General features: G+C 35.9%; 4 protein-coding genes across 6 annotated transcripts; 2 read left to right on the forward strand and 2 right to left on the reverse strand.

The window, feature by feature from the left end:
• The first annotated feature begins 1,917 nt into the window (after positions 1-1,917).
• Positions 1,918-4,682, forward strand: LOC149731684 (uncharacterized). The gene has a single exon (XM_089884606.1). The coding sequence runs from the start codon at positions 1,948-1,950 to the stop codon at positions 4,606-4,608; it is 2,661 nt and encodes an 886-aa protein (XP_089740732.1). The 5' UTR covers positions 1,918-1,947; the 3' UTR covers positions 4,609-4,682.
• A 130-nt stretch (positions 4,683-4,812) lies between these two features.
• On the reverse strand, positions 4,813-8,614 carry LOC149731685 (histamine H2 receptor-like). Of its 2 annotated transcripts, none has more exons than XM_089884570.1 (8): positions 8,128-8,614; positions 7,672-7,893; positions 7,269-7,369; positions 6,862-6,955; positions 6,482-6,631; positions 6,166-6,329; positions 5,692-5,864; positions 4,813-5,117 (listed from the first exon to the last, which is right to left on the reverse strand). In XM_089884570.1, the coding sequence occupies exons 1-8, from the start codon at positions 8,215-8,217 to the stop codon at positions 5,002-5,004; spliced, it is 1,110 nt and encodes a 369-aa protein (XP_089740696.1). In that variant the 5' UTR covers positions 8,218-8,614; the 3' UTR covers positions 4,813-5,001. The 2 variants fall into 2 exon arrangements, with proteins under 2 accessions (XP_089740696.1, XP_089740695.1); XM_089884569.1 differs by having other exon boundaries at positions 6,862-6,964.
• Positions 8,615-8,757: 143 nt separating this feature from the next.
• Positions 8,758-11,628, reverse strand: LOC149731686 (leucine-rich repeat-containing protein 73-like). 2 transcript variants are annotated; one of them, XM_089884589.1, is made up of 5 exons: positions 11,266-11,628; positions 10,832-10,986; positions 10,324-10,484; positions 9,804-9,952; positions 8,758-9,516 (listed from the first exon to the last, which is right to left on the reverse strand). In XM_089884589.1, the coding sequence occupies exons 1-5, from the start codon at positions 11,416-11,418 to the stop codon at positions 9,382-9,384; spliced, it is 753 nt and encodes a 250-aa protein (XP_089740715.1). In that variant the 5' UTR covers positions 11,419-11,628; the 3' UTR covers positions 8,758-9,381. The 2 variants fall into 2 exon arrangements, with proteins under 2 accessions (XP_089740715.1, XP_089740714.1); XM_089884588.1 differs by having other exon boundaries at positions 9,804-10,030; positions 11,266-11,623.
• A 1,289-nt stretch (positions 11,629-12,917) lies between these two features.
• Positions 12,918-26,199, forward strand: LOC149731687 (fibronectin-like). The gene is made up of 32 exons (XM_089884502.1): positions 12,918-13,147; positions 13,246-13,337; positions 13,642-13,768; positions 13,994-14,117; positions 14,299-14,434; positions 14,750-14,883; positions 15,237-15,342; positions 15,608-15,799; positions 16,003-16,137; positions 16,423-16,525; positions 16,925-17,078; positions 17,421-17,592; positions 18,019-18,156; positions 18,422-18,544; positions 18,836-18,978; positions 19,365-19,488; positions 19,695-19,826; positions 19,969-20,118; positions 20,330-20,482; positions 20,636-20,925; positions 21,215-21,445; positions 21,693-21,873; positions 22,549-22,707; positions 22,931-23,044; positions 23,407-23,539; positions 23,906-24,042; positions 24,323-24,489; positions 24,667-24,775; positions 25,014-25,125; positions 25,345-25,505; positions 25,747-25,864; positions 25,944-26,199. The coding sequence occupies exons 1-32, from the start codon at positions 12,975-12,977 to the stop codon at positions 26,182-26,184; spliced, it is 4,764 nt and encodes a 1,587-aa protein (XP_089740628.1). The 5' UTR covers positions 12,918-12,974; the 3' UTR covers positions 26,185-26,199.
• Positions 26,200-26,220: the final 21 nt, after the last annotated feature.

Raw genomic sequence — 26,220 nt, forward strand, 5'->3', positions numbered from 1 at the left:
GAAATATATAAATATTAGAAAATAGTTGTTTTACCCTATAACTTTAAATTAAGTCAAAAAACGAAAAAATAACTACATAAAACGCCGTCGATTCCATTGACTACAATAGTAAACGGGAACGACCTGCGAAAGAGAGAGAGTGTATCACCTCTCTCCTTTGCCGACATTAAAGATGCGCGTTCTTTCCTTTTTATTTCTGTGGGTGTAGCCTATATGCATCTATGGGCAAGACATCACATAACGGCAATTGCTCCAACCTTGTTTATGTATCTCTGCTCCAACCCATGGCGCCCTCTATAACTATAGAGGGCGCCATGCTCCAACCCAACCCCTTGGGTTGTTTTTGACACGAGGTGTATCAAACAGAACACTCATGTTATATAGGTACCACCCTACTATAACGTTTATTCATTCATGTAATCATAGATTGAAATTACCTTTATTACGGAGGTTTCATTATACTGTCTACATAAGAAATTTAACTCTCATATGTTCGTAATAGTATTAGCTGCACATGTAAACCTACGAGACCTGGCATTACAGAATAACCCTAATCGGTCATAGTTTCCCCGAAACATGAAATGAACAATCACTAAACATTACATCCTGCGGATTACTGCTAAATACACCGATGAGAAAATACAACAATGCATGAATGACATTGCGTAAATAATAAACGACGTTTTGAAATTACGTCAGAAAATACTTGGAAACTGTTACATAACTCTATAATTATAGTTGAGACATACAGGTTGTATAAAACTTACTTCACCCTGCAAGGTATATTACGGTTATGCTTTGCAGTTTAAACATACGGCTTGTTTAAATGGTGTACATTCGGCTGTGTTCTTAAATAGCGCATGTTTAGTTGCAGGACCATTTCAGTTTTATAATCATGCGTATTAAATTGATAATAACAATCTTTTTTTGCTTCTTAAATGGATCTTTCGTTGTCCAAGAAGTTTTTGGCCAAGGTGGGTTGTTTGTGTAAAACTTTCGTTTTAACTGTTTAGCAGTAAAACGACAATAATTAACAGGGATAAAAACCATTTTCAGTGAAAAGTGTGGCTGCTAAAGTCTAATAACAAATATATAGTGAAGTTAAAGTAGTGTAGGGTACGTAAGATGGACCATGCTTTCATTCTCTTTCTCGTTTCATTTGCTAGTAAACAAATGATATTTACAGAATCGTACAGTAAGATGGGGAAAGATGAGACTCCTTAAGCACATTATGTTCAAATAACCCAATCTTTTTTTAAACAATTAACAATGGTCTATGAAAAGCTCGAGGAAACAGTTTTATAATTCTTGGGTGTTTTTGTAGTATCAAATGCGATCAGAAAGTAGAATAAAAAGGTGTCCTATCTCCCCCACCCTACTATACAACTGCAGTCAACGACCGATCTTACCATATTTTCCATTTTAGTTGAAGAATTTGAATGCGATTGTCAACGAAACGAGCAATATTGTACCAGAAGTGGGAAGCGGGTTCGTGGGATATACAATATATATGAACGGTGCAATGGTGTTAATGATTGTGGTGACTGGACCGACGAAAACAACTGTCATTATGCTTGTAAAGCTAGGAATCAAATAACGTGCGATTGTCAACTGCATGGGAACTGTAACCGGGACAACTTAATATTTTCCTGGCCGTGCTATTTGAAACACTGGAGATGCGATCAGGTATAAATGTTTGCATTATCTGCCTTATTTATTACAAAATAATGAAAACATTTAAAAAAAAATCACCCACAAAGTTACATACGTGGTAACTTGTAAGCGGATTCGAGGTGTATGAAACAGAACACCCCTGTTATAACGACCGCCTTTGCTCCGCCTTGCGAGGGTAAGTAGGTTTTATTTATTCAACGCGAGCATAAATAAATTTACGTTTATTTATATTCATTCATTTAGGTTATTGATTGTCCTGATGAGAGTGACGAAATGAATTGCAATTACACTTGTGGGGGTGATCAGCATGAATGCGACTGTCATAAGAACGGTGGAATTTGTTCAGCGGTTGAGGATGACAAAGTACAATGTTACGAAGATAAAGATGTCTGTGACGAGGACCGAGATTGTGCAGATTATTCCGATGAAAGAAACTGCACCTGTGATAGTGAAAGTAAAAAGTGTGGCTGTATATTGAAGCCTGGTAACTGTACATCAAACCTGGGATGTGTGGATATAGACGACATATTGGATGGAAGCAATGACTGCGAAGACGGCTCGGATGAACCTTGTGAAATAGAAATAGTAAACTCAAGAAGATTGGTTCCTTATTACTCCTATGACGAACACGAGGTTGATACAACCATTCTTTTTCTTTGCAACGAATCGAGTCAACGGTATTATATGGAACTAAAGGGCGGGGGTCGTAGGAAATGTAAGCAAATAGATTTATATTCGTCGGAAACTTTTACTCGTACTGAAACCAAATGGATATGTCTAAGTGATTACTACATTAAAAACGGCCTCGTACAATGTAAAGATAAAGGTTGGGTTACAGGGCCTAACTTATGCAATGGGTTTCCTGATTGTGCTGACGGTTCGGACGAATTATACGACGTTCCAGGGTTTAAATGCAAAGCATTGAACGCCTATCAACAGCATAAACAGTCGTGTGTTCTCGCGCAGAGTAATCTACAAGATAATAACTCTTACTGCGAGGATAAATCGGATATTTGTTACGTCTATGGAAAGTTAAAATGTTTTAAGTGTTTGGATGGAAAACTGTTGTTATCTCCTATGCAGGTTTGTGATGGTGTTGTGGACTGTTATGATGCATCTGATGAATGCTTATGCGAAAACCAAACAATATGCAATGAAGTTTTGGGAGATTCTGCGGATAAATGTCCGATTGGACAGCTACTGTGCAGTGGCCGGTGTCTGAGTAGCGAGCAAGTTATTTGCAATAAGTCGGCCAATTGCAGTGAAGTCTCTAATATGAAACACTGCAGCAAAACCAAGTTAGAAGACACAGTTCAAGGGAATGGTACTGGTTATGTATTTTGTCCGACTGACAGACTGAGTATGATCTACACAAACGCAACCATGTGTAATGGGATTCCTGAGTGCTACAACAGGGGCGATGAATGTAACGCCGGTTGTCCAAATCAGACGCATTTCTGCGACGTCAATCTAATTTGCCACCAAGACCAAGCGTCGGCCATCTGGGAAAGTGAGGGCCGACTTTTTCACCACAAAAGGGAATACTGCGATGGTATTCCGTTGTACCATCCTCTATGTAAAGACGGATTCGACGAAACAAATTGCGAGCATCGGTATTATTGCCACAACACATCTCGTACCTTACACAGCATCGGGGATCATCTTCTGTGTGACGGCGTACCTGATTGTACGGACGGTTCTGACGAGTTAGAGTCGGAATGTTCAGATAGAAGGTTTTACTGCAAGAGCAAGCAACCGCTTTCAGTTTCCAGAGATCGAGTGGAAAACGGGATAAAAGACTGCAGTGATGGTAGTGATGAATGTCCACCTGTAAGCACAAAGGATGTCGTGTTTTCGTCCCCGTTTGAAATGATAGGAAGCACTTTCTTTAGAGTCATTTTCTGGGTAATGGGCTTCGTAGCACTTGTTGGGAACGTTATAGTATTTATATCTTCGGTTTTAGAACTAAAGACAGGCGTACGGATGGAGCCGATTAAGATTTCGTTCCATGCGTTTCTATTGAACCTGGCCGTCTCGGATTCTTTAATGGGAATTTATCTCCTTGCAATATCTGGAATAGGTGTTCAGTTTTCGGGTAGCTACTGTCACCATGATGCTCAATGGAGAAGCAGTAGCCGTTGCTCGTTCTTAGGAACACTTGTAGTTATTTCGACACAAGTTTCAGCTCTTATTATGGCGGCATTGGCAACTTTTCGACTGATCTCTGTTTATTTTCCGATCAAAATGAAATACGTGAAAAAAAGCAGTTATATTGGATCGGCTATTAGCGCGTGGGTTATTGGCGTTTTACTAGGTTGCATCCCTTCAATGAGCCAGTCGGGATACTTCGTTAATACCTTGTGGTTCCCGAATTATTTCTTCGCAAAACAGGAGGTCCCTAAAAGCAAAGTATATTGGTTGGCCAAAAGGGCATTTCAATTAATGGGCAACACTACAACACCTAAAGACTGGATTCAGGTCAAAGAAACTATCAAGCACGCATTCATGGAGCTTGAAATAAAGGGGGAGTTCGGGTACTTTGGGGCGACCAGCGTTTGTATGCCAAAGTTATTTGTAAACGTTGGCGATGATGCCTGGGAATATTCAGCTTTCCTAATCACTTTTAACTTCATTTTATTTATCTACATTGCCCTTGCCTACATTTGCCTGTTTCGTAAAAGTAGAAAATCTTTAAACAAACGAAACAAAATGTCAAAAAAGTTGCTCGAAACAGTTTTTACGATGATTTTGTCTAATTTTTGTTGTTGGATACCAATCTGTCTTTTGGGTTTCATAAGTTTATCGGGTGTACATCTTGATAAAATTGTTTATGTTGTAAGTGCCGGATTATTACTTCCTATTAACAGTGTCTTAAACCCTTTAATTTATTCTAAAGTTGCACTAACTACCATTCAGAAAATGTGGAAAAAGTAACAAAATACTGGAATCTTTTGCAGGAGATACTCGTTTTTTTTTTCATTGTACTTTAAGACATGAATATTTGCAACGTATATTTGTATTTGTTCAACCAAAATCCGATCCAATTTTTCTGTCTTTAAAGTTGTACTAATGTTGTTATCATTTCGTTATTGATGTACAATTGTTTATTGGCTGTCAGCTTGTATATCATACTAGGTATATGTGACATAACATCGTGTATTATTACGTTTACAAATATGACGCTACTAGTAAAACACGACAATTGCCTAAATTTTTGACAAACATTTTTGTTTAAACTTGGATACCATAAAAAACCTATAGAACAAAATAAAATAAATCCGCACATAACAGCAGTAAATTGTATATTTCTATTATTCTCCTTTCCTATCATGCTGCTATTACATGTTGGTTGGTGGTAGGTTCGTTTATAAAATTAAAACTTAGTCGGGACTCCGTGTTTCGGCGAATTGATCTCGGGAGATTAGTTGATGCCGGTGAAAAAGCTGGGGCGAAAATTATAAAAGGCGGAAGTGTTATCAGAATAATTAATGTGATGTTTTCTTTACTTTATTGAGTACAAGTATCGTAAAATAAACGTTTAAACCTAAATTAATACCTTTATTTTTATAATATATAGTAGGATGGGAAAGATGGGACGCTTTTAGCACATAATATCCAAATATTCTGATTGTGTTTTAAAAAATTAACAGCGGTCTATGGGAGTCGTGAAGATATACGGTTTTGTAGTACTTTGAATGTTCTTTGTTTACTACTAAATGAGACGGGAAAATAGAATGTAAAGGTGTCCCATCCTCCCCTACCCGACTATACGACACATTATATGTACAGTAGGGTGGGGGAAGACGGGACACCTTCAGCAAATAATATCACAGTATCCTGATCGTATTTTAAACAATTAACTTCGGTATATGGAAGTCGTTAGGACACGGTTTTATAATTGATTTAACATTCTTTGTTTACTACCAAATGGGACGAGAAAATGGAATGAAAAGGTGTCCTATCTTCCCCCACCCTACTATATATACTTCTGCACGATTGCTGGTTGGGCGAACTTACGGGATAATGTGAATGGTGCCATTCGAAATGATGTAATGGAGGCAGCATATAAAGATGGGTATGCGTTTTCACATGCTCTCTTGTTTCGCAATAAAATACAGAACGCTTTTCTAAGTTCACTCCTTTTCGTTGTGTAGATTATGGGTGTAAGGGCACTGTTGCAATAACCCAACCTGTAAAAATGATCTTGAATAGGCATGATAAGCAAATTATGCAAAATGATATTTAACACACGTTTTAATGAATGAATGTTTCATATACACCTCGAGCCCATTTACGAGTTATATATAACGTATACATATATGTATACGTATATTTATTGGGCATATGTGTCACTGAGGCAAGACACTAAATGGCAATTGATCCATCAACCCAGTGGTCACTAATGGGTTGTCCAAATTGTCATCCAAACTGTCATTACCCCGCCGCGCAAGGATAAATTAGTTGCATACATTCATTCAAATAGAAAGTTACCATGCAAGGAAATTAAGCAATGAAGCTGGTACGCAGCATGTAGGACATAGGATTTGTGTCAGATGCGCCTGGAAGAAAGGAAACCAACAGAACACAAAAGCTCCCATGATAAGGCCTGTGGTCAAGTGTAATTTCTTTTGACGGTAAAGCACAAACCTGCGTAACTAAAATAAAATTTGGTTTTATAAAGGTGAAATTAAAGAAGTAAGAAAGCAGAAGCGCATAAATGAGATTCGAATTCATTTTTGTAAAGGTCCGAAAAATAGCGCATAATATTAATATCATATAAATAGCTAACATAGGCCTATTTTATTACCTGTGTATTTTGCGCTTGGTCTTTCAGTATACAAGATATTTTGCCGTAAGCCAAACACATTATGATGAGAGGAACGTAGAAAGACGAGCATGAGCTGAATATGGCATACCACTTCATTTGTGAGTGTTTGCATACTGATTGATCGATAGGCTAGAAACAAAATTGCGTTTATTTTTAGCCATATTTTCAACTTCTTCATAACATAAGCTACCTATCATCTACTACATGCTACCATGTTAAAAGAATAATACCTCGCGTGGCGGGACATTGACAGTAGTTATATCACGGGTGTTCTGTTTCATACAAATCGTGCCCGTTTACGAGTTGATAATTATTTTAAAGTTTGGCTAAAAAAATAGACAACCGATTACTGATCGTACCTGTTGATAGGCGTCGAATGACCACGCGCAAACCAAAGCCGACCACATCCATACACATAGAACCATGAAGATGCACAACCGGTTCGGTATTGACCTAAGGAAACTTGGTATGTGTATTGAATTAAAAGAGTGAAATATTGTAACTTATTTATCTTTGTATATATGTCGGGTCAATGATTGGTTTTATATCACGTTCTTTTAGCATTTCGCTGAACAGTTGGACAAATAATGACCACTGGGTTAAAGTAAGTGTCGTTAAATGTCTTGCCCAAGGACACAAGTGCGCCCACAATGGTATAGCAGCATCCAACATAGAACACGCAACCTGGGAAAACAGACGTTTAAACCACCGTGTCCCAAGGCCGGGCAGAAGTCTTAAACTTTTTTATGAGAAATGAAAACCACACCTGCAACTTTTTGCGCTCAGTATCCACCATCTACTGATACTTATCATGCACAGATTCCATATGCTGGCCGTGCATAACAATATGTCAAGGCTCAAGTGTATCTGTCAGTATATAGTCATATGCTGTAGTTATCTAAATCATGTGTGTGTTTTCTCTGGTGCTATATTCCGACAAATTAATTTGCATTGATAATAACAATAAGCAGCAATGCTCTTTTACAGTCGCGAGGATACGGTTATTTAGTTCTGTGAAAAATCTTTACACCCAAATGGAACGATACAGGCGGTTGAAACATGGGCAATCCTACCCCAACCTATTATATAATAGTTGTAATGCTATTTTTGATGCAAGTGCTTCAGTTATTTCTTTATTTTAATAAATTATCTTATGTATTTAATCCCACCTTGCATATTGTTTCTCCCAGCGGCCAGTACCCGTACATTTCTCGCACTAAATTCAGCGGTATTACTAAAACTCCCAACAGCAAATCCGAAGTGGCTAGCGAACACACGTAAAAATATTGAGTCGTTCGTAAATGCTTAAAGTTGTAAACAGCGGCCACGATGAGAAAGTTCCCCAAAACGATGACGAATATTAAGATTGAGACAAGTAGAGATATAATTGTCTGAAAATCACGAATTTATTAATATAATACTTAAATAAAGTGGGTTTAGAATTCACGCTTTTTTTAAACAATTCAAGTATAGTTTTTAACCGCAGCATGTTTAACGACTGTCCTTACTCGGCCATGCGAGGATAAATAAGTTACAACATGGCCTACAATACATTGCATACATAATAAGTATAGGTTACAGTTATTATATTCAAGGTCTGTTGTAAGCCAACGTTTACAACATACCGTTTTCACAACCCTCAAGTTAAGATCGCTTTCCTGATAAAGCGGAATCTGCATCGAATATCCACAAGTTTTGTTCATTTTAATATTCATATAAAATAGTAGGCTGGGGTAAAATGGTACATGTTTTTATTTTCAGTTATCATCCAACTTGATAGTAAACAAAGAGTATTTACAGAATTATGTAACCGTATTCTCACGGCTCCGAAGTGCGTTGTTAGTTGTAAAAAGCACGATTACAAAATATGGGTATTATGTGCTAACGGTAGGTTGTCCATCATACTCCAACTTTCTATATACCTGCCTTAGCTGCCTATCTAACCACGTTGATAATGGGAACTGACCGAAGAGAAAATAGGATCTGCCAATGACACTGATTTGCATCAAAAATCCCAGAAAGACCCAATTGTTTTTGACAGATTTCCTATAATTTGTATATAGTAGAGTAGGAGCATATATAGTAGAGTGGAAGAAGATGGGACACCTTTTTATTCTATTTTTTCATCTCAAATGAACGTTGGTAAACGTTTAAAATACGATCAGGATATTTGGATATTATGTGCTAAAGGAGTCCCATTCTACCCCACCCTACTATATGTTTCGAAATACCAGAACAAAATAAATGTTACCAAGTTATAAATAGGTGTCAACTATTTATTATGTAGTTGGTAGGTTCTACTGTATAAACATTGTCTCGAATTTAATTACGGTATTGCAATTTACAACGCATAAAACATGGATTCCGTGGTATTGCAAGTAACACCGAAAATTGAAAAAAATATATGTTTAAATACGTACATTTAGTGAGGTGTATCAATACTGATGTATGTATAATGTTACAAGTCCAGGTTTCATTTCTTTTATCGTCCTATTTGGTAGTAAACAAAGAATATTTACAGAATTATACAACCGTATCATCACAACTCTAAAATAATGTTGTGGATAGTTGAAAAAACGATTAGTAAATATAGGATATCATATGTTAACGGTATAAATATTTCCCACCTAATAGTACATGAATACAGAAAAGAAGTTAATTATATTATTGGGTATAACAACACTACGTAAATGCTTTGTGATTAATACATGATGGCAGCTAAAACACAGTTAACCCTCTAAATACAGCAATAAAAACGAATGTACAATGACAGTGCTACAACATCAAAATAAGGTAAAAAATTCTACAACAAAGAACTGCAGTGTATAAAATGCTGCCCAATATAGTAACAGTGTTAAAGTAAATTTCCTTCTGGCATTTTAACCATCATCACTTGAGCTATCATGCGTGAGGCATTCATTGATTTCCCTCATAGTGGTTGTGGATATTTTGTTCTCAGTAATGTTGAGTGCACGTAGTGGTGTGGGAAAAGATTGCAACATTTCCAACCACACCTGGAATATATATATCAGTGTGTGTCAAGGAATAAATGAATGAATGCAATTTATTTATCCTCACATTGGACAACGTCAATCATTACAACATGGGTGTTCTGTTTCATGCATCTCATGCCCGCTTACAAGTTACAAGGTACGTAACTTTGTAGGTAATTGTTTTCTCTGTATGGATGACAATGTAGACAACCTATTATTAACCACTCGGTTACTCTACACACTAAAGTACATCAAAAGTCAATACAATATACAATTTTTACACATAGAATAAAAAATAATTTAGAAACCTTGGCGGAATCTTCAGTTAAGTTACAAGCTTCTAAATCAATCTTTTTTAAAGATCTGGTACCAGCAACCACAACAGCTAGCATCTTAGCACCGCTGTCACTTATAGCAGGGTTGTAATCCAAACTAAGTGATCGTAAGCAAGAACTTGCTGCCAACGAACAAAAGAAGAATGCCCATCCATTATTTGTTACTCTTGTATTCGCACTAAGGACTAGCTCTTTTAGCCCTGTTGTTTGGTTAGTGTTTAGTTTGATAGGTTTACATTTCTTCTTTAAATAATTACATAGAATTTGTTGTGTTTTCCTTTAGTGGTTAACTTTGTGAAAAAAGTAAATGCAATATATTTTGGCTCTGCTGATTTGTATATACGCATAACAACAGTGTAAAATCTGTTTTTATTTAAACTGGTGTATGTACTGAAATCTATGTCACTCCTGTTTCAGAAGTTAAAGTAAAATATCACCCGGGACACCCCTTATGTTATGCCTTTAACCTGCTACATATAACAGACATTCAAACCTGATTTTGCACCATCTGGTGCCAGTAAGTAACACAGCATCCTTATACCATTATCACCCAACATACAATCTCCAACATCAAGGTCTACCAAAGATGGATGAAGAGATAAAGCTCGGTACATCAAACTAAACCTGGTGTCGCCCAATGGTGTGCCATGTAAGCTGCATTGTAGATAATAAAATGTATTTAGTATTTTAGGCCCTTTTAAGCCAAGATACATACATGTGGTATGGTAACCGGCAACGGTTGTTTGTTGTGGGATAATAACTCCAACCCAGTGTTTACTAATGGGTTGTACAAGTTGTCAGCCACTCATAAGTGGGCACGAGGTGTATGAAACAGAACACCTATGTATAACAACTGTTGTTGCCATGCGAGAATAAATAAGTTACATGCATTCAATATCTTAATGTTATATAAAAAGTATAGGAAAACCAAAATGTTGTAAGCATAGCAACCAAGCAATACCATGTAGATATATGATATGATTTAATATTGTTCTACTTACTACAGTGACTGAATTGACCGGTTTATATTCAATGCATTAGCTAACAGAATAGCTCTATCATCTGAATCTACCACACCAATGTTAAGGTTTAGTTGGAGCAAAGATTTAGTTTTGCACACGGCACGCATTAGTTTACGAAATCCATCAGCATCTAGCTGTTATTGAAGAAATGGAATTAAATTAAGAGTATTTTATATTTTATATGGTTGATATTGTTGTCTGGAGACCTGGGATTTAAGCTACTTATTTAATAATATCTATAAAATTTTCACTTTTAGCTGTTATATTTGCCTTTTTAGGCACATATGTTAAATTTTAAATTAAAACATATTTTATTGACTCTTAAAACAGAATAAATACAGCATTTTTATTAAAGCAGTATTATTCAAGAATATCAATCAATAGACTGCATAACATTAAGATAATATATACACCTTGCAATTTCGAAGCGATAGAAGTGAAATTAGGTGTTTCCTTAAATTGTCCTTAATATTTTCCACCTCAACAATTGATAAAGTCTCCCCTGATATTTGTATTGTACCAGCCGACATTATTGACAATTCATCAACCTTTATAAACGCAAGCATATACGGATTTCTGCACAAGTAACCAAAACTTCGACGCGATGCAAAAAGCTTGTCTATGTTCCCCTTGGTAACATGTAGGAACGTACTATACCACCTTTACCAACTTTTATTTTTCTCACTTTCTCTTCCAAATTACCTCAAGTGCGTGTGTTTGTTTCTTTTTATAAACAGATACGAGAGAGAGCTGAGCTGTAATGAAAGGGCACGTTAAATTATAAAGTAATTGATAAAGACGAAGATACACTTTTGTGTATCTATGATAAAAAATAAAATAAAATTACGATGTGAAACGTACGCGTAGAACAGTCACGTGTTGTTCAGCTATGACGTAAAAAAACTATGACATAACATTAACGCGGATGACATAACATTAACAAGATATTATGACATAACATTAACAAGGATATTGCGCATAGCGTCACGAATTGCGCAATAAATGCTCATGAAACAGAGCGTGATAAAGAAGAATAATATAATGATTGTATAATGTATAGTGCAATAATATTACTGTATAGTAGTATAAAGCTATAACATATCTCATAGTAAATAGTTTGCCCATAGTACTCCGTTCATAGTGTGACATAATAAAATACTGATGTAATGAAATACAGTAATACTTAACTTAAGTCTTGTAAGAAACATTCCAACTTGTAACTTGGCGTGAAACCAATTACTTCATTTAAACTGCATGGACGTGGTGTAAATCCCACGCGTTGTAAGCGAGTCAATTATTGAAAAGCGGGGACGAACAATCAGCTGGTGTGAGACGTCAGTCAAGTTAGCAATCTGACCAACTAGCTTCAAGGATTGTTCAGCGGGTCGATTGTGATGTCAGTACAACACTGTGACGTTACAAACTAAGTTCACAATAATTCAAGATTTTGGATTTCCGTTTCAATTTGACTTTAACATGGTTTCTATTCCATGAGTGAAGTGTTTCGACAAGGCATGAACCACAGGGCGGCCAATTTTACATTTGATCTCTATATATTTCATTATAAGCGGCTCTGTTTAATGATCCCAGCACAGTAAAAGATTGACCGTATAAACCAATTTTCTAATTGTTTATCGCGCCCTCTCGTTACGAGAAAGCGCGAAATGTGACGTGCCAAATCAACAGCGCTGTAAGGGTGAACCAGTAAACCTCATTTGCCACAAAAGCGCTAAGCCATTCGGCTCCAGTCTGCTTTACAAATGAACAGATGTAGACGTGACAGTCTTATATTAAGTAAAAGCGCTGGGTTAGTCAGTTTACGTTCAGTCGGTAAGGGATTGAAATTGAAAATGTTACGAGTCATAGTAGTGATAAAGTTCAGGCAGTATAGATGGTTAAAGAAAAATGAATATTCCAGTTGAATAAGAGACTGATGATGCAATTGTAGGCGTGTAATATAAACATTATAGAAAACAGTTCGTTGCGTTTCGTCGGTTACGTAATCGGTAGACCCTAAACGTTATATGGGAAAAGTAATTATTTTTCCGGAGTTTACGCCAAGTTTTAATCAGATACTTTATTGTATATACGTATATACAGGTTAAGTGTTAGAGGCCATAAAATGTGGCCTGTTTCGAGTCGTACGACTTGTTCTAAAGGATTCTGTATTTATATTTTCTTACTGCTGTGCATTTTATTCCCGTCCACGACGATTGGGTTACGCAGGGAAATACGCAACGTAACCCAAGTAGGAAATATCGGTGAAGAAGAAGTTGTTTTTAACCATATATACACGTAAGCAAGTTTTAAATAAATTGTTTTTAATAAAAGGGATAAGAGTTGGCAGTTGGGTTTGCAGATTATACAATTTAACAACTATATTTTCCTCGCAGTATTAACGTTCCTGACCAGCAGCAATGTGATTGCCCGTCGTTGTTGGAGGGTATAACCCATACCAACGATCCTTCTAACCCTGCAGTAAACGGTAAGAATAAGTAAATGTGCTTTTTATCCTCGCAAAATATTCACGACGGTCATAAAATGAGTGTTCTGTTTCATGCTCCTTATTTCAGCTTACGAGTTGCCCTTTTTTAAGTATGGCTAACGATTTAGACAACCCATTAGTGCCCACTGGATTGTAGGAATTCCCGTTAAGTGTCTTGCTCAAGGACACATACCGCCACATTAGTAGCAGCTGGAGGCGAACGCCAACTAACTGTGCCAACTCAGTTGCGTCTTTGATCGAGCTTACAATTTATTTAAATATTTAATATATAACCCGATATCAGATCGTTTTCGGTTGTTTCCTCCGCCTGGTTATGTCACCCCATCCGCTGATGACGTAGATAGCAAAGGTCATTCATTATACGCCACAGGGTTTACGTTTCGACACAACATAAATATTGCAGAAAGCAGGTAAACACAAGTAATTGTTTTTAATATTTTTATAGCTGAACCAAACACAGTGTACTTTATAACATTAAAACGTGAACGTTTCCTGTAAAACTTCTAAATGTTGCCAATATGTGCTTATGCGTTCCTTCTAATCACACTCTACTATACTTTGTTATAAAGGGCTAAGCCAATCACCCTAAACAAAAACTGTTAAAAATTCACCAGTAAACTCGCATTTATTTCAAGCTGCCCGTGCCAAACAAGTGATCTTGAGTCACTACAAGAAGAAAACTTAAACCTGCGACAACTAATGCAAGAAATGGAGTCCAAACTTGTAAGAAGGATCCAAGCGATTGAGACAAAAGTTAAGGTAAAGTTACTTCCTACATTCCGCTCTCCAAACTAAAGCTCACGAATAAATGATGCTTACTTATCCTCGCACAGTAGAGAATAAGTAAGGTTCAAGACAGTTGTTAAAAACACAGCCCATCATTTCAGAAATCTTTTTTGCGTTTATATTTAAATCTATTTATTTGTATCGGATGTTTCAGAAAGTAAAACTCCACAAGTGCCGACGTAGGTGCGTCGACTCTCCTGCTATTGATATTATTGATCGTGTGAGTGATACCGAAAGAGCGACGACCATGAGGCCGCTAAGTTTTGATAGCTGCCCACGAAGATGTTCAGGTACGTATTTAAATATATTTGGGATAGACATTGAGCCACATAAATGATGCTGCGAACGAATGTAATATACTTAACCTCGCATGGGAGGCCAGCGACAGCAGTGGTTATAACACGGGTGTGCGTATATACTTGAGGGGATTACTTTTATTTCTTTTTTTGTATTTCCGACTATTTGGACAATCCATTAGTGACCAATAGTAGAAGCAACTACCGTTAAGCAGCTTAGCAAAGATACACATGTCTTTAATGGTAGCAGCGTCAGGCTTCGACTCGGTATATATTTCATTTTTGCTAACTAAAGTATTGTATATACAGGTAATGGCAAATGTATTTCTGGTTTATGTCAATGCGACAGAGGTTACCAAGGAGACGATTGCTCCGAATCTATTTGCGTCAACGCTTGTTCAGGACACGGTGCATGCAACAAGCACGGAAGGTGCCAGTGCTGGGTAATTGCTGAATAAGTTGTTTGTGCTAGGCCATAAGGATGAGTGTGACTTATTTATTCTAGGAGGGCGGGGCAACGACAGCCGCTATAACACGGGTGTTTTGTTTCATTCACCTCATGCCTGCTCACGGGTTTAGACAACCTTTATATTCTAATTCGTGTAAAACTGTGCCCATTTATTAAATACCACTATCTTGTTAACGTGTAAAAAGCAACACAGCAATCTGATTGGTTAAAAACATGACCACTTACTAGTCTGTATTTAAAAAATGGCGCGAAAGCCATGCGAGGATAAGTTGCATTCATCAATGTATACTAACTATATATATATATACACTACATTCATCGACATAGGGTCAATGGAGTGGGGAAGATTGTTCACTAAGAAGTTGTCCAAATGACTGCAGTGGGAATGGTATCTGCGATAACGGGCTTTGCGTTTGCGACGTTTCTTATTCAGGTATGTTGGTAACTGTTATTGTTAAGTCGCAATTGACAGTACGTTTTTTGCTGCTTTGTGCATAAATACTTTCCAGTCGTTTTTGCGTCACCAAACTTTAAACTAGGATGTCCCCCTTGCCATGTTGTCCGCTGCATTCTTGCAAAACATCTGGCCTATTTGAGGCAAGTTTTCAGGCCTATTTTTTTAACAAACAGTATGCAAATAAAAAATGTTACGTTTTGGTAGAAGGCCTAGTACCCACTTTTGTAAAAACTTACTTTAGGTGCTGATTGTAGCAGAAGAAGTTGCCTCAATGATTGCAATGGACATGGTAGATGCAATGAGGACACTGGCCAATGTAGATGTCATGGGAGTTGGGAGGGACCCGAGTGTTCAGCACAAAGATGTTTGAGGGATTGCTCTGGGAATGGGGATTGTCTGAATGGAAGGTGTCAGTGTGATGAGCCATGGACAGGTAGTGTTTGAAACACTTAAAATTTATTTTAAAAAGTTACAAAAAAATGTTTTTAAGAAACTATGTTTCTTGCGTTTTAATTTATACAACTGATACCTCCTAACCTTTGTCATTGTTTTTAGATTTAATTTCTTGCCATATAAAAACGTTTACCTTCTTGGTTATCATTTTTTAATTCATTCAATAATAAACTATTACCTCAGGCAAAGCATGTCGTATCTTAAAATGCCCCAACCAATGTTCATCGAACGGTAAATGTCGCAACGGAACTTGTGTTTGTCGCAACGAGTGGACGGGTGATGACTGTAGCTCCCCTAAGTGTCCAGATGATTGTTCTGGTAATTTAAATTATTTCTGTTTAGATTTTTATTTTATTGTATTCATAGTGTCACCAGCCTGTAAGTGACTTAACAGCATTTGCTTAACCTAGTCGTTCGTTATGGGTTGTCCAAATTTTTTGGGCATGTATAAACAAAAAATAAAGGAATTTCTTCAAAATATGTTTACTTTTTTCTAATTTGGCAAATATATAATTCTTATTATTTATCCCGTATTCACGTTGATATTAATTATTAAGCAACTTACACACATACATAGTGTTGTAATAACTTATTGTATTCCAGGCTTAGGTGAATGCAGGAGTGGTGTTTGTGAATGTACAGCTGGGTGGGGTGGGTTAAACTGCTCACAACCAATGTGTGTGAATGATTGCTCCAACAATGGACAGTAAGTACAACAATAATCTGATGGTTTGAATACATGGTATCATAAAAAGTATATAAATCCATACACATCTTCTGGCTTTCCAAAAATGCCAGCCTAGTCAATCCATTTTCACCAGAGGCGCAAAATTATAGGGATAGGCTGTAGGCGTAATGTTAAGGGTGCCTGAGGTGACATGTTAATTCAAATTTTATAACAAGGATAACATCATATGTTATAGCACCCTAGTTGTAAATGTTAACTTGTTTTTGACTGCTGTTAGGTGCCTATACAAACAAGCAGAGTGCAAGTATATTGGATTAATCTAGCAGGCTTTCTATATTTGAATCTATGAGTACAACTAACTGCATTTAAACAACGTCAATTCGGATTTTGCCACAAATTTAAAAACCTCCTTTCCAGATGTATAGATGGTAGATGCAGATGCTGGGGTGGTTGGGAGGGCAATAGTTGTTCTCATGTCATCAAACCATCAGGACTTGAGATATCAAACATCCAACCAACCACTATTGATGTTAGTTGGAGTAAAACATCACCAGCTATAACTGGAAGCCAGGTTAGTGGGCTGGATTTGTTGCATCCTGCATGGTATAATTAGTGTATTATATATGGGTGTTTATTCTATGTGGGGGTCCTATTCTTTATTGCCAACATTACAGATTTTTCTTGTTAAGGGGATTTAGGTAAGAGTCTGTCCATTACTTTAACGCCCAGGGATTTAGACCAGATTTGAAAGTTTTTTAAGGTCATCAAATAAGTTCTAATGACATTTGACAATATATATTGACTTGTATTAAAGTTAAAAATATTAAAATATATGTTTCGCTTTTTGTATTTGTTGTGTAAACTTAAAATCAAATTTTACCATATTCCTTCAAATCAATGATTATCTTCACAGGTTAACTGCATTCCTATGGAGGGAACAGCAAATGCAGTTTACCAATCTGTGGGTCCCAATGTGACTAAACTAACAATAAGAGACCTTGACAGTGGGACCCAATATTCTGTATATGTTTATGCAATGATAGATGAATCATTAAGTGCTCCAATTACTGCTTCTGTGAAAACAGGTGAATGTTTATTAGATGTATTGCTCCATTCTATATTGCTGAAATCCTTGGTTTATGCTAGCTTGTAAACCACTAAGCCATGCCATCGAACTTGTGTTTGGGTAATTATTGAAGGCCTGTGGAAATCCGGTTAGGTAGAGATTTGTTCAATAGCAGTTGTTAGTTTTTACATTATATAGTTTTTTATGTATAAATGCTGCAACACTGCATTATATTGCATTACAATTACACCTGTAATGTAGTAATTTGTGTGGAAATGTTGTTTGAAAATTGCTATATATTGAATATTTGGGTAAACCATATGTTGACTGCCTTTATTTATATTTATATTGTCTTCATTTATTTTCCCCCCTTATTTAATTAGTTATTGGTTGCCATTGTTTATTCATTTAAATTTATATGAAGTATTAACCTTCTGTTACCTAGGAGTTGACACACCATCTCAATTAAGCTACATAAGAATCGGTGCAACATTCGCTGAGATAACATGGAAGCCACCAAAGGCAAAGATTGATAAATATAAGATGGTGTGCAGTTGTAAGCAGGGGGGTGCTGAATTTGTTGGTGAGTAAACCCTTGTATGTTATTGTGTATTTTTATATTACCTGTGCATTTTAAAAATCCACTGTATGACAATATTACAAAAATAATGATAAACAAGTGGTCACTTGTTGACCGAAATGCACAAGCAGCGTAAGTGTTTGGGAAATAAGCCAAATGCCCTAAATACCGGGGTGTTGGGTAATGGAACTCTGGTCTAAATCTTATGTCCTCGATAAGAAGCTCATTCACATTGATTAAAGTAAGGTAACAAATCTTTTATTTCCAGTTCAATCAAACAAGACGTCGGTTCTTATAAAGGATCTGTCACCAGGGGAAACCTATTCAGTTGCATTATACGCTGTGCAGGGGGAAAACGTTAGCACGCCTATTAATATCAACTTCACTACATGTGGGTATATTACTTGGTCTTATTACAATTGATTTTACAATTTGAATTTTGTGCTTTGTATAATATTTTACCATTCAAATAACTCAAGTTAGTTTTAGGATGAATGTTTCTTTGTTTAGTATTTTAACAATTACATTTTTTATATTATGTGTATATAAATAAAGACTAGAATGTTGCTACCATATATATTATAAATGTGATACATACAAAACATTGTTTCTTAAAAATCCCAAAAACAAACAATTATCAGAAGATATTTCACACCCTTATTGTCATTATTTGTCACTATAGCACTAGACGCCCCAGAATCTGTTGAATTTATTGACGTAACTTCCACATCTGCTACTGCATGGTGGGTGCCAAGTGTTGCTAAAATAACTGGATATAAATTTGCACTTGTTCAAATTGATGGACAAAACATAGTGGAAGACCAGGTTAGTAATGATATATACTTGATTGTAGGCTATAAGAAATTTCATGTAAAAATGCACAGAACATTTACTACTAAATACGCAAAAAAAAAAAAATGATTCCTACCAACTGTGTAGCAAACAGCTTTATTTATATTTTGCCAACATTACAGATTTATATTTAATTTCAAGAACTAGCATTATAAATCAATTGATTTAATAGAATGCTTCCCAAAATATATTTCATGATACGGGATTAGGAGTTTTTATTTAAACTGTTGATGGTTTTAGTTTTTAAACTGACTGTTTGCAATGATCATCATGTCATACAAATGGGCTGTCATCTTTGTATTCAAAGTTTAAATCACTTTGCTAAACTATCTATTCTATCTAACAGTTTTATTCACCAGGTTACTTCAACCAGTCGTATGTTTACCTTCACAAACTTAAAGCCACGAACAAGATACAACTTTACCATATACTCAATACGTGGTGAAGAACATAGTGTTCCATTACATGCTAACTTAATCACAGGTAATTGTGCTAAAATTTGGTATAGTGCAAAAATACCCAATGAGAAACAAATAGCAACCCTCAAAATAACATTGGAAAGAACATCCCCCACAAAGACAAAAAAACAACATTTTTTTTAATTAGAATGCTTTCTAAAGAGCATCCTGTTTTTAAAAAGATAGGCGCCTATGTGCACAGTTGTTTCAAATAATGTTTATATATTTCAGGTCTTGAACCACCAGTGAATTTCTCCCTAACCAAAGTACTTCCTAATATGGTGAGCTTCAAGTGGGATTCCCCTAATGCAAGAATAAAGAGATTTAGGATTTCTATTTTTCAAGAACTTAGTTACAATGAAGGTATTTAATCAAACAAAATTAAACTACATTATTGTTCTGGATAAATGTATAATATTTTTATAACACAATTGATTGGACTTGATTTTTGTCTGTTATTTTTTCGTAGCACCATACCCTTACAAACAACACATTACTTTTACAGATGCCACCCCCATATCAAGTATAGACTTACCCCACCATACATACAAAGGCACATTCAATGACCTGATACCTGGTACCAAGTATGTGGTTGAGGTTGTGTCCGTTGAACATGGGGTGGAAAGTGGTCCTCTTGTCAAGCATATCATGACAGGTTCGTTAGTTTTAATAATGCGTAAAAGCTATCTGCTGGTAATTGTTTTTTTTTATTGTTAAAAACACTGAGGAATTTTTTGCCTTTGCTATACTACATTAGCCAATTTTAACAACTGTTGTTCTGCTGCTAATTTTCTTTGTTGGTTTAATTAGATGTTTTAGTTACTGTGTTTGGCAAGGTTAATAAAATTGGAGTATTATTTTTACAGGTATTGATGCACCCACCAACTTACGGATAGCATCCACAACACCAACCAGTGTGAGTGTAACATGGAGTAAACCACACGCTGATGTTGAAGGTTACAGTGTGGAGTGCTTGGATGTTAAAAGGGGTGCGAGGCAAGAGATCAAATTATCTGGAGGTATGTGTCTAAGTTGATGTTAAATGTTCTACACTGAAAGTTTGTTTTTTTAGTTAAATATATAAAATGTTACATTGTTTTAAAAAAAGCCCCGAAATCCAATTTGAAAAGGTATAAATATTTTACATAAAATAACTTCAATTTCTTTTCTAGATGAATGGTCAGCTACCTTTACCTCACTGAGGCCAGCCACTGAATATAATATAACAATACAAGCAGAGTTAGATGATATTAGTAGCACTAAGGTATGGAGGCTTACCTACACAACATTGCCACAACCACAAAACATACGGGTGTCTTCCCCTACCTTTGATGATTTGGTTGTTATATGGGATCCTGTGATTGTGTTTCAACAAAGAAGGATAATGGGTGTTTATGATGTCAGAATACAACCTGTTGCATCACGATATTCAGCACAGAATGGAAGGGTGCTGGAGTTTACTGTAAGTTTGGCAATTTTTTGGATAAAAATTAAATATTTTACTAAAACTATTATAATTTATAAATGACATAGTGGTTAGACCTCTTGCTCTTATTGGTCAAGACACTTTTAATATTTACTTCAAACCGGTGGTCACTAGTAGGTTAAAAAATAATCATATACAAAGTGACATTCATTAAAGTAATCACCATTTCTACTCTAACAGTAAGGTCCTTATTGGGGAATTTAAACCAGATTTGCCTATTACCCGACACCTAGGCTGCGTTTGTATATTTCAATGATATCCCCAGATACCCGGTGACAACACAGCCCTCAATGTACCCGGCATGACAGCAGGCCTCACATATAATGTTTCTATTGTTGCCAAAACAACCAACAACATCCTCCCCCCGAGCCCACCTGTTCTCGTGTCGTACCTCGCTCCTGTAGACCCCCCACAAGGGGTCACCCTCACCCATGTCGGACATAACAACGTAACCCTCCATTGGTTTCCACCCTCAGCAGCAATTACAGGATATTTGGTGAGATCTAAATAAAAAATAAAAAATGTTGTATGAAATGTTAAAAACATTTGTAAAAAAAATAACTTTAAATTAGATTTTTAAAATTTCTATTTTATTTACAATATATATTAAAATATTTTTGTACCATGCTGATATTTATTATTATATGGGATAATGTGTCAATGCTGGCATATATCCAAAGTCCATGGTCATGAGAATAAATAAGTTCTATTTATTCATCTAATCTTATACACTGCTTTCCCAGGTTGAATACCAAGACTTATACAGCACATCTGATGTCCATTTACTCACTATACCTGCCAATCAAACCTATGTTTCCATCACCAACCTCATAGATGATACATCATATGTGATTAACGTCACATCCGTGATGTATGATCGTGAAAGCGTTTCATCTACTATCATGTTCACGACGGAAATGATGAGTAAGTTTAGTTTGTTGTTCTTGCCGAAAATACAAGTTTGATGTTTTCTATGTTGAAATAATTCAATTAGAGGCACGGCTCTGCTTCCATTGTGGGTGTATGTATCCTTGGGCAAGACACTTAACGGTAATTGTTTCAACCCAGTAGTCCATAATGGATTGTCCTTTTATTTATAAAAAAATTTGTCCGGCGCCGTGGTATAGTGGCTAGTGCGCCTGCCTGTAACCCAGAGGTAATGGGTTCAAGGCTCGATGCTGCTACCATTGTGGGCGTATGTGTCCTTGGGCAAGACACTTAACGGCAATTGCTCCAACCCAGTGGTTACTAATGGGTTGTCTAAATTATCAGAAATACATAAAAAAAAAAATCCCAAAAAAATAATTACCCACAAAGTAACATATATGGTAACTCGTAAGCTGGCACAAGGTGTTAAACCCGTGTGATAACGACTGTCGTTTTCCGGCCACGCGAGGATAAAGTAAGTTACATTCATTCATTCATTCATTCATTCAAATAATTTAGTCATTTTTTTAACTTTTAAAACACAATACATACTTTATTTTTTATGTTTAAAAGAAATATGTAAAATATATTTATATTAAAAGATATAAAAGTTATTCAATTTTTTTATATAAAATATCCAAAAAACTTACTTAATTTTGTTTCCCCCTTCAGTAATCGAACCACCTGAATACCTTCATACAACTGAGATCAAACACAAGAGTATTGGGTTAGAATGGATGGAGTCGTTATCCGAGAACATAGATGGTTACTTTGTCGCATACATGCCACTACATATGCATGGGCAGCATGAGAATACAACACTGGTTGGGGGTAAGGAATGGCAATATGGTATTACTTAAAGCACGAAGTTTTAGATTTTTTACTAGTTTTGTGGTAATTGATCAACCCTAGCCTAAATCTTAGGTTCTACGGTGTGTCACGCTGTAGGATCTCAACCATATAGAATAGAATGTGTAATGTTGGGGTAATTGGCCAACACTTGCATAATCCCATGCATGTCTTCCATGTTTTAATCCTTTATCTTGTTTTACAGACAAGACAAGCACTGTACTGCAGGGACTTACACCTGGAACTGAATATTTAATCAATGTATTCACAGTATATAATGAAAGAGTTAGTATTCCTGTTCAACTGTCCGTCACAACTGGTAAGATTTACTCTCTCATTGTTCATTATTGTGATAAAACTAAAAGTAATTTTTTGGGTATTTACTAGTGTTTTTTCGAAATTTTACAACATCTGTATATTGCTTTACAACAAGGCTAACAAGCATATACCTAATGTTACATGGCGTGGCATGCTGTAGGACTTCTATAGAGGTAAGGTCCTACAGCGTGGTACACCACGGTCACAAATTTTGACCTCCCATTATCATGCTGTAGGACTTTACCCTTATAGAATTTATAAATATCTCCTGTCACATGGCATTCCCCACTGTAGGACCTTACCCATATAACATACACCCATATAATATACAACCACACCCACATAACCCACCATACCCAACAGCCATTGACCCACCCACAAGGTTAATGTTCGTTACTGTATCGGATTCTTCATTCACAATCCACTGGCAGCAACCAATAGCCATGGTTGCCAATTATATTGTGACTTACTACAGATCAAGCTCTACAGGGGAAAGGTGAAATTCTAAAAATAATTATTAAGATGTGTTTGCCACATTTATCTACAGCCTATTTTATTGTATACTTGTGTTCTGGTTACAGCCTAATAAACTTAGGTCTTAAAAGAATGTCTGGTTGGTTTTGATTGCAAAGTATGACAGATGTGTAAAAGTGTGTTAAAACACCCATTTTTTTAAGGTAAAACAGATGTTCACAGAGGCAAATTATGTTCACAGAGAGATTTTTTTTAAAACATGAAAATTTACCATATTCAAAATTTGTTTATATAGTGGGATACTGTGTAAAATTAGTTACATTAGATTTGTGTTGTATATTAGTAACCTATTGATACCTGTACATGATAGTAATTTTAAAATGAACAGGCAAGATATCATTATACCTGGTGGTGAGACAGTATGTTCAATACATAACCTTGTACCAGCTACTGAATATACTGTGGAGATATACGCGATGGGTAATTCTACACAGAGTGATCCTACCATGGCTATGGTTGTAACACGTAAGTTTAAAGTATTTTTTAACTAAACTGTAGATAAACAAGTTATAACAACTGCTATTGCCCGTCATGCTAGGATAAAGTAAGTTTTATTTAACATTTATTTTACTTGGCTTTGGGGCTTTTGTAAAATGTAAGACTATGTTAAAATAAAATGTATAAGTCGTCCCAACAAATAAAAACTGATTTCCAAACAAAAACAAAATTTTAATTAAATTTATAAATGAATTTTATTCCCCCAAAATGTAATTTGTAAACAATTTCTCAACAAATTGCCCAACAGTTCCAGCTTCAGTGTCACAACTCCGTTCACCAAAGCAAGGAATAAACCATGTAATCATGACATGGGAGAAGCCCATGATAGGAGGGGAGATCACGGGATATAAGGTGGATTATCACGCTCGTGATAATGTATTAAATATTCGAAGTATTCATCTGGAAAGTAATCATGTGAGTAGCTCATGATGCGTGAATGTTTATCCAAGTACATTATTAACTACATTTAAAATAATGTTTATTGTGCTGTTGGACCTGATCTATATAGAATATGATTTAAATATTATAATATAACATTTTATTATTTAAAAAAAAAAAAATTGTTTTCTTATTCTTACACTTCACCCCCAGACCCGCACAGCAATACGAGGGTTGAACCCTGCCACAGTTTACCTGATCACTGTTTATTCGAAGAGACATCTAGACCTTAGTGAAGGAACTACCGTAACCCAAGGAACATGTGAGTTTTGGTTTAAATATATGCTCTCCAAATGCACCAACCCTACAGTGTGTTTAAATCTTGTCCTTGTGCCGTGGCCCGTGGTATAACAACTGTCATTTATTCACGAGAAGCTAAATAAGTTACATTCATTACTGTCATTATGTCTATGCACAAATAAATATCCGAAGAGTTGTTTTGCAATTAGTAGATAACTAAGTTACATATAATCAACCTACGTATATTCATCCATATCCAGTAATACCCCCTGTGCATGGAGTGGCGGTTCTGCCGATTGATGAAAAGACGATTCATGTTCAATGGAAATCACCACCTAATGTTAAAGTGGAAGGTTACACTGTTTCATATAAGTAAGTTGAAGTGTTTGTAATATTTGATACAAACAGAACAAATAACAACCCATACGTGCCACAGTTGTCTTTATTTTCAATCGTTTTATTTTTAAAACTGAAAGTCTTAAATGTAAAAGACACTTTCCAAATTCCTAAAACAATTTTTATAAAATTTTAATACCTAAAGTTATACAAGAAATGGTATATTTGTAAAACGCATAATTCATTTATTTCCAGGCCTTTAGATGAGTTCAGTCAAACAATGGACCAAGTGGTTAGAGGAGATGAAACTTCTGCTGTTATAACTGGGTTGCTTGCTGATACACAGTATGCTGTGACTGTACATGCTAACGTGGGTGATCTGGTAGCTAAGAAAAGGCAAATAAAAGCAACCACAGGTGACTGTTCTGTTACGCGTATTAATGTATTGGCACTTATTTTCAATTTGTTAAGTATACTAATATTTATTTTGTAGAAAAAATTGATTTAAATGACTGTTATATATATTTATAATACACCTTTGGCATATATTATTTTAAATAAATTGTTTTTTTTATGTGGTTTGACAATTCCCCGCATGAATATAATATATGTTCCCAAAAAGTGTTGCCAAAATGTTTATTTTTACCGAACTCTTAGCCTCCTCTCTTGAATCCCCTGAAACACTGCGCATCACTAACATTCGTGATACATCGGCTCACGTGAGATGGGATCCTGTGATTGATAAAACTGTCACAGGATATTTACTCAGATACAAGTAAGTGGGACCGTATAAAAATTACCGTATAAAAAGTATTATTAAATAAAAATTAATTAAAATTTCTCTGAATATTCAGACCAGTGGGTGGCACCACAGAGGATGAAGTTAAAGTTGGTTTAAAGGGAAGGAAAAAAGTTGGACATATGTTGATGAAGTTACGACCTGGTGTTTTGTACTATGTATCTGTGGCCACTGAGCGGCATGAGAGAGTCAGTTTTCCTCCCGTCACAGAACGCTTTGTGACATCACAGATGTTGACGGCACCAGTTGATGTTTGTAAGTTGAATAAATCTTTCGACATAAATTACAAAATCTGAATAAAAACACACAAAAAAAACAGTTATAATATATCA

This window comes from Ciona robusta, chromosome 9 (genome assembly GCF_009617815.1).
Source record: "Ciona robusta chromosome 9, ASM961781v2".
NCBI lineage: Eukaryota > Metazoa > Chordata > Ascidiacea > Phlebobranchia > Cionidae > Ciona > Ciona robusta.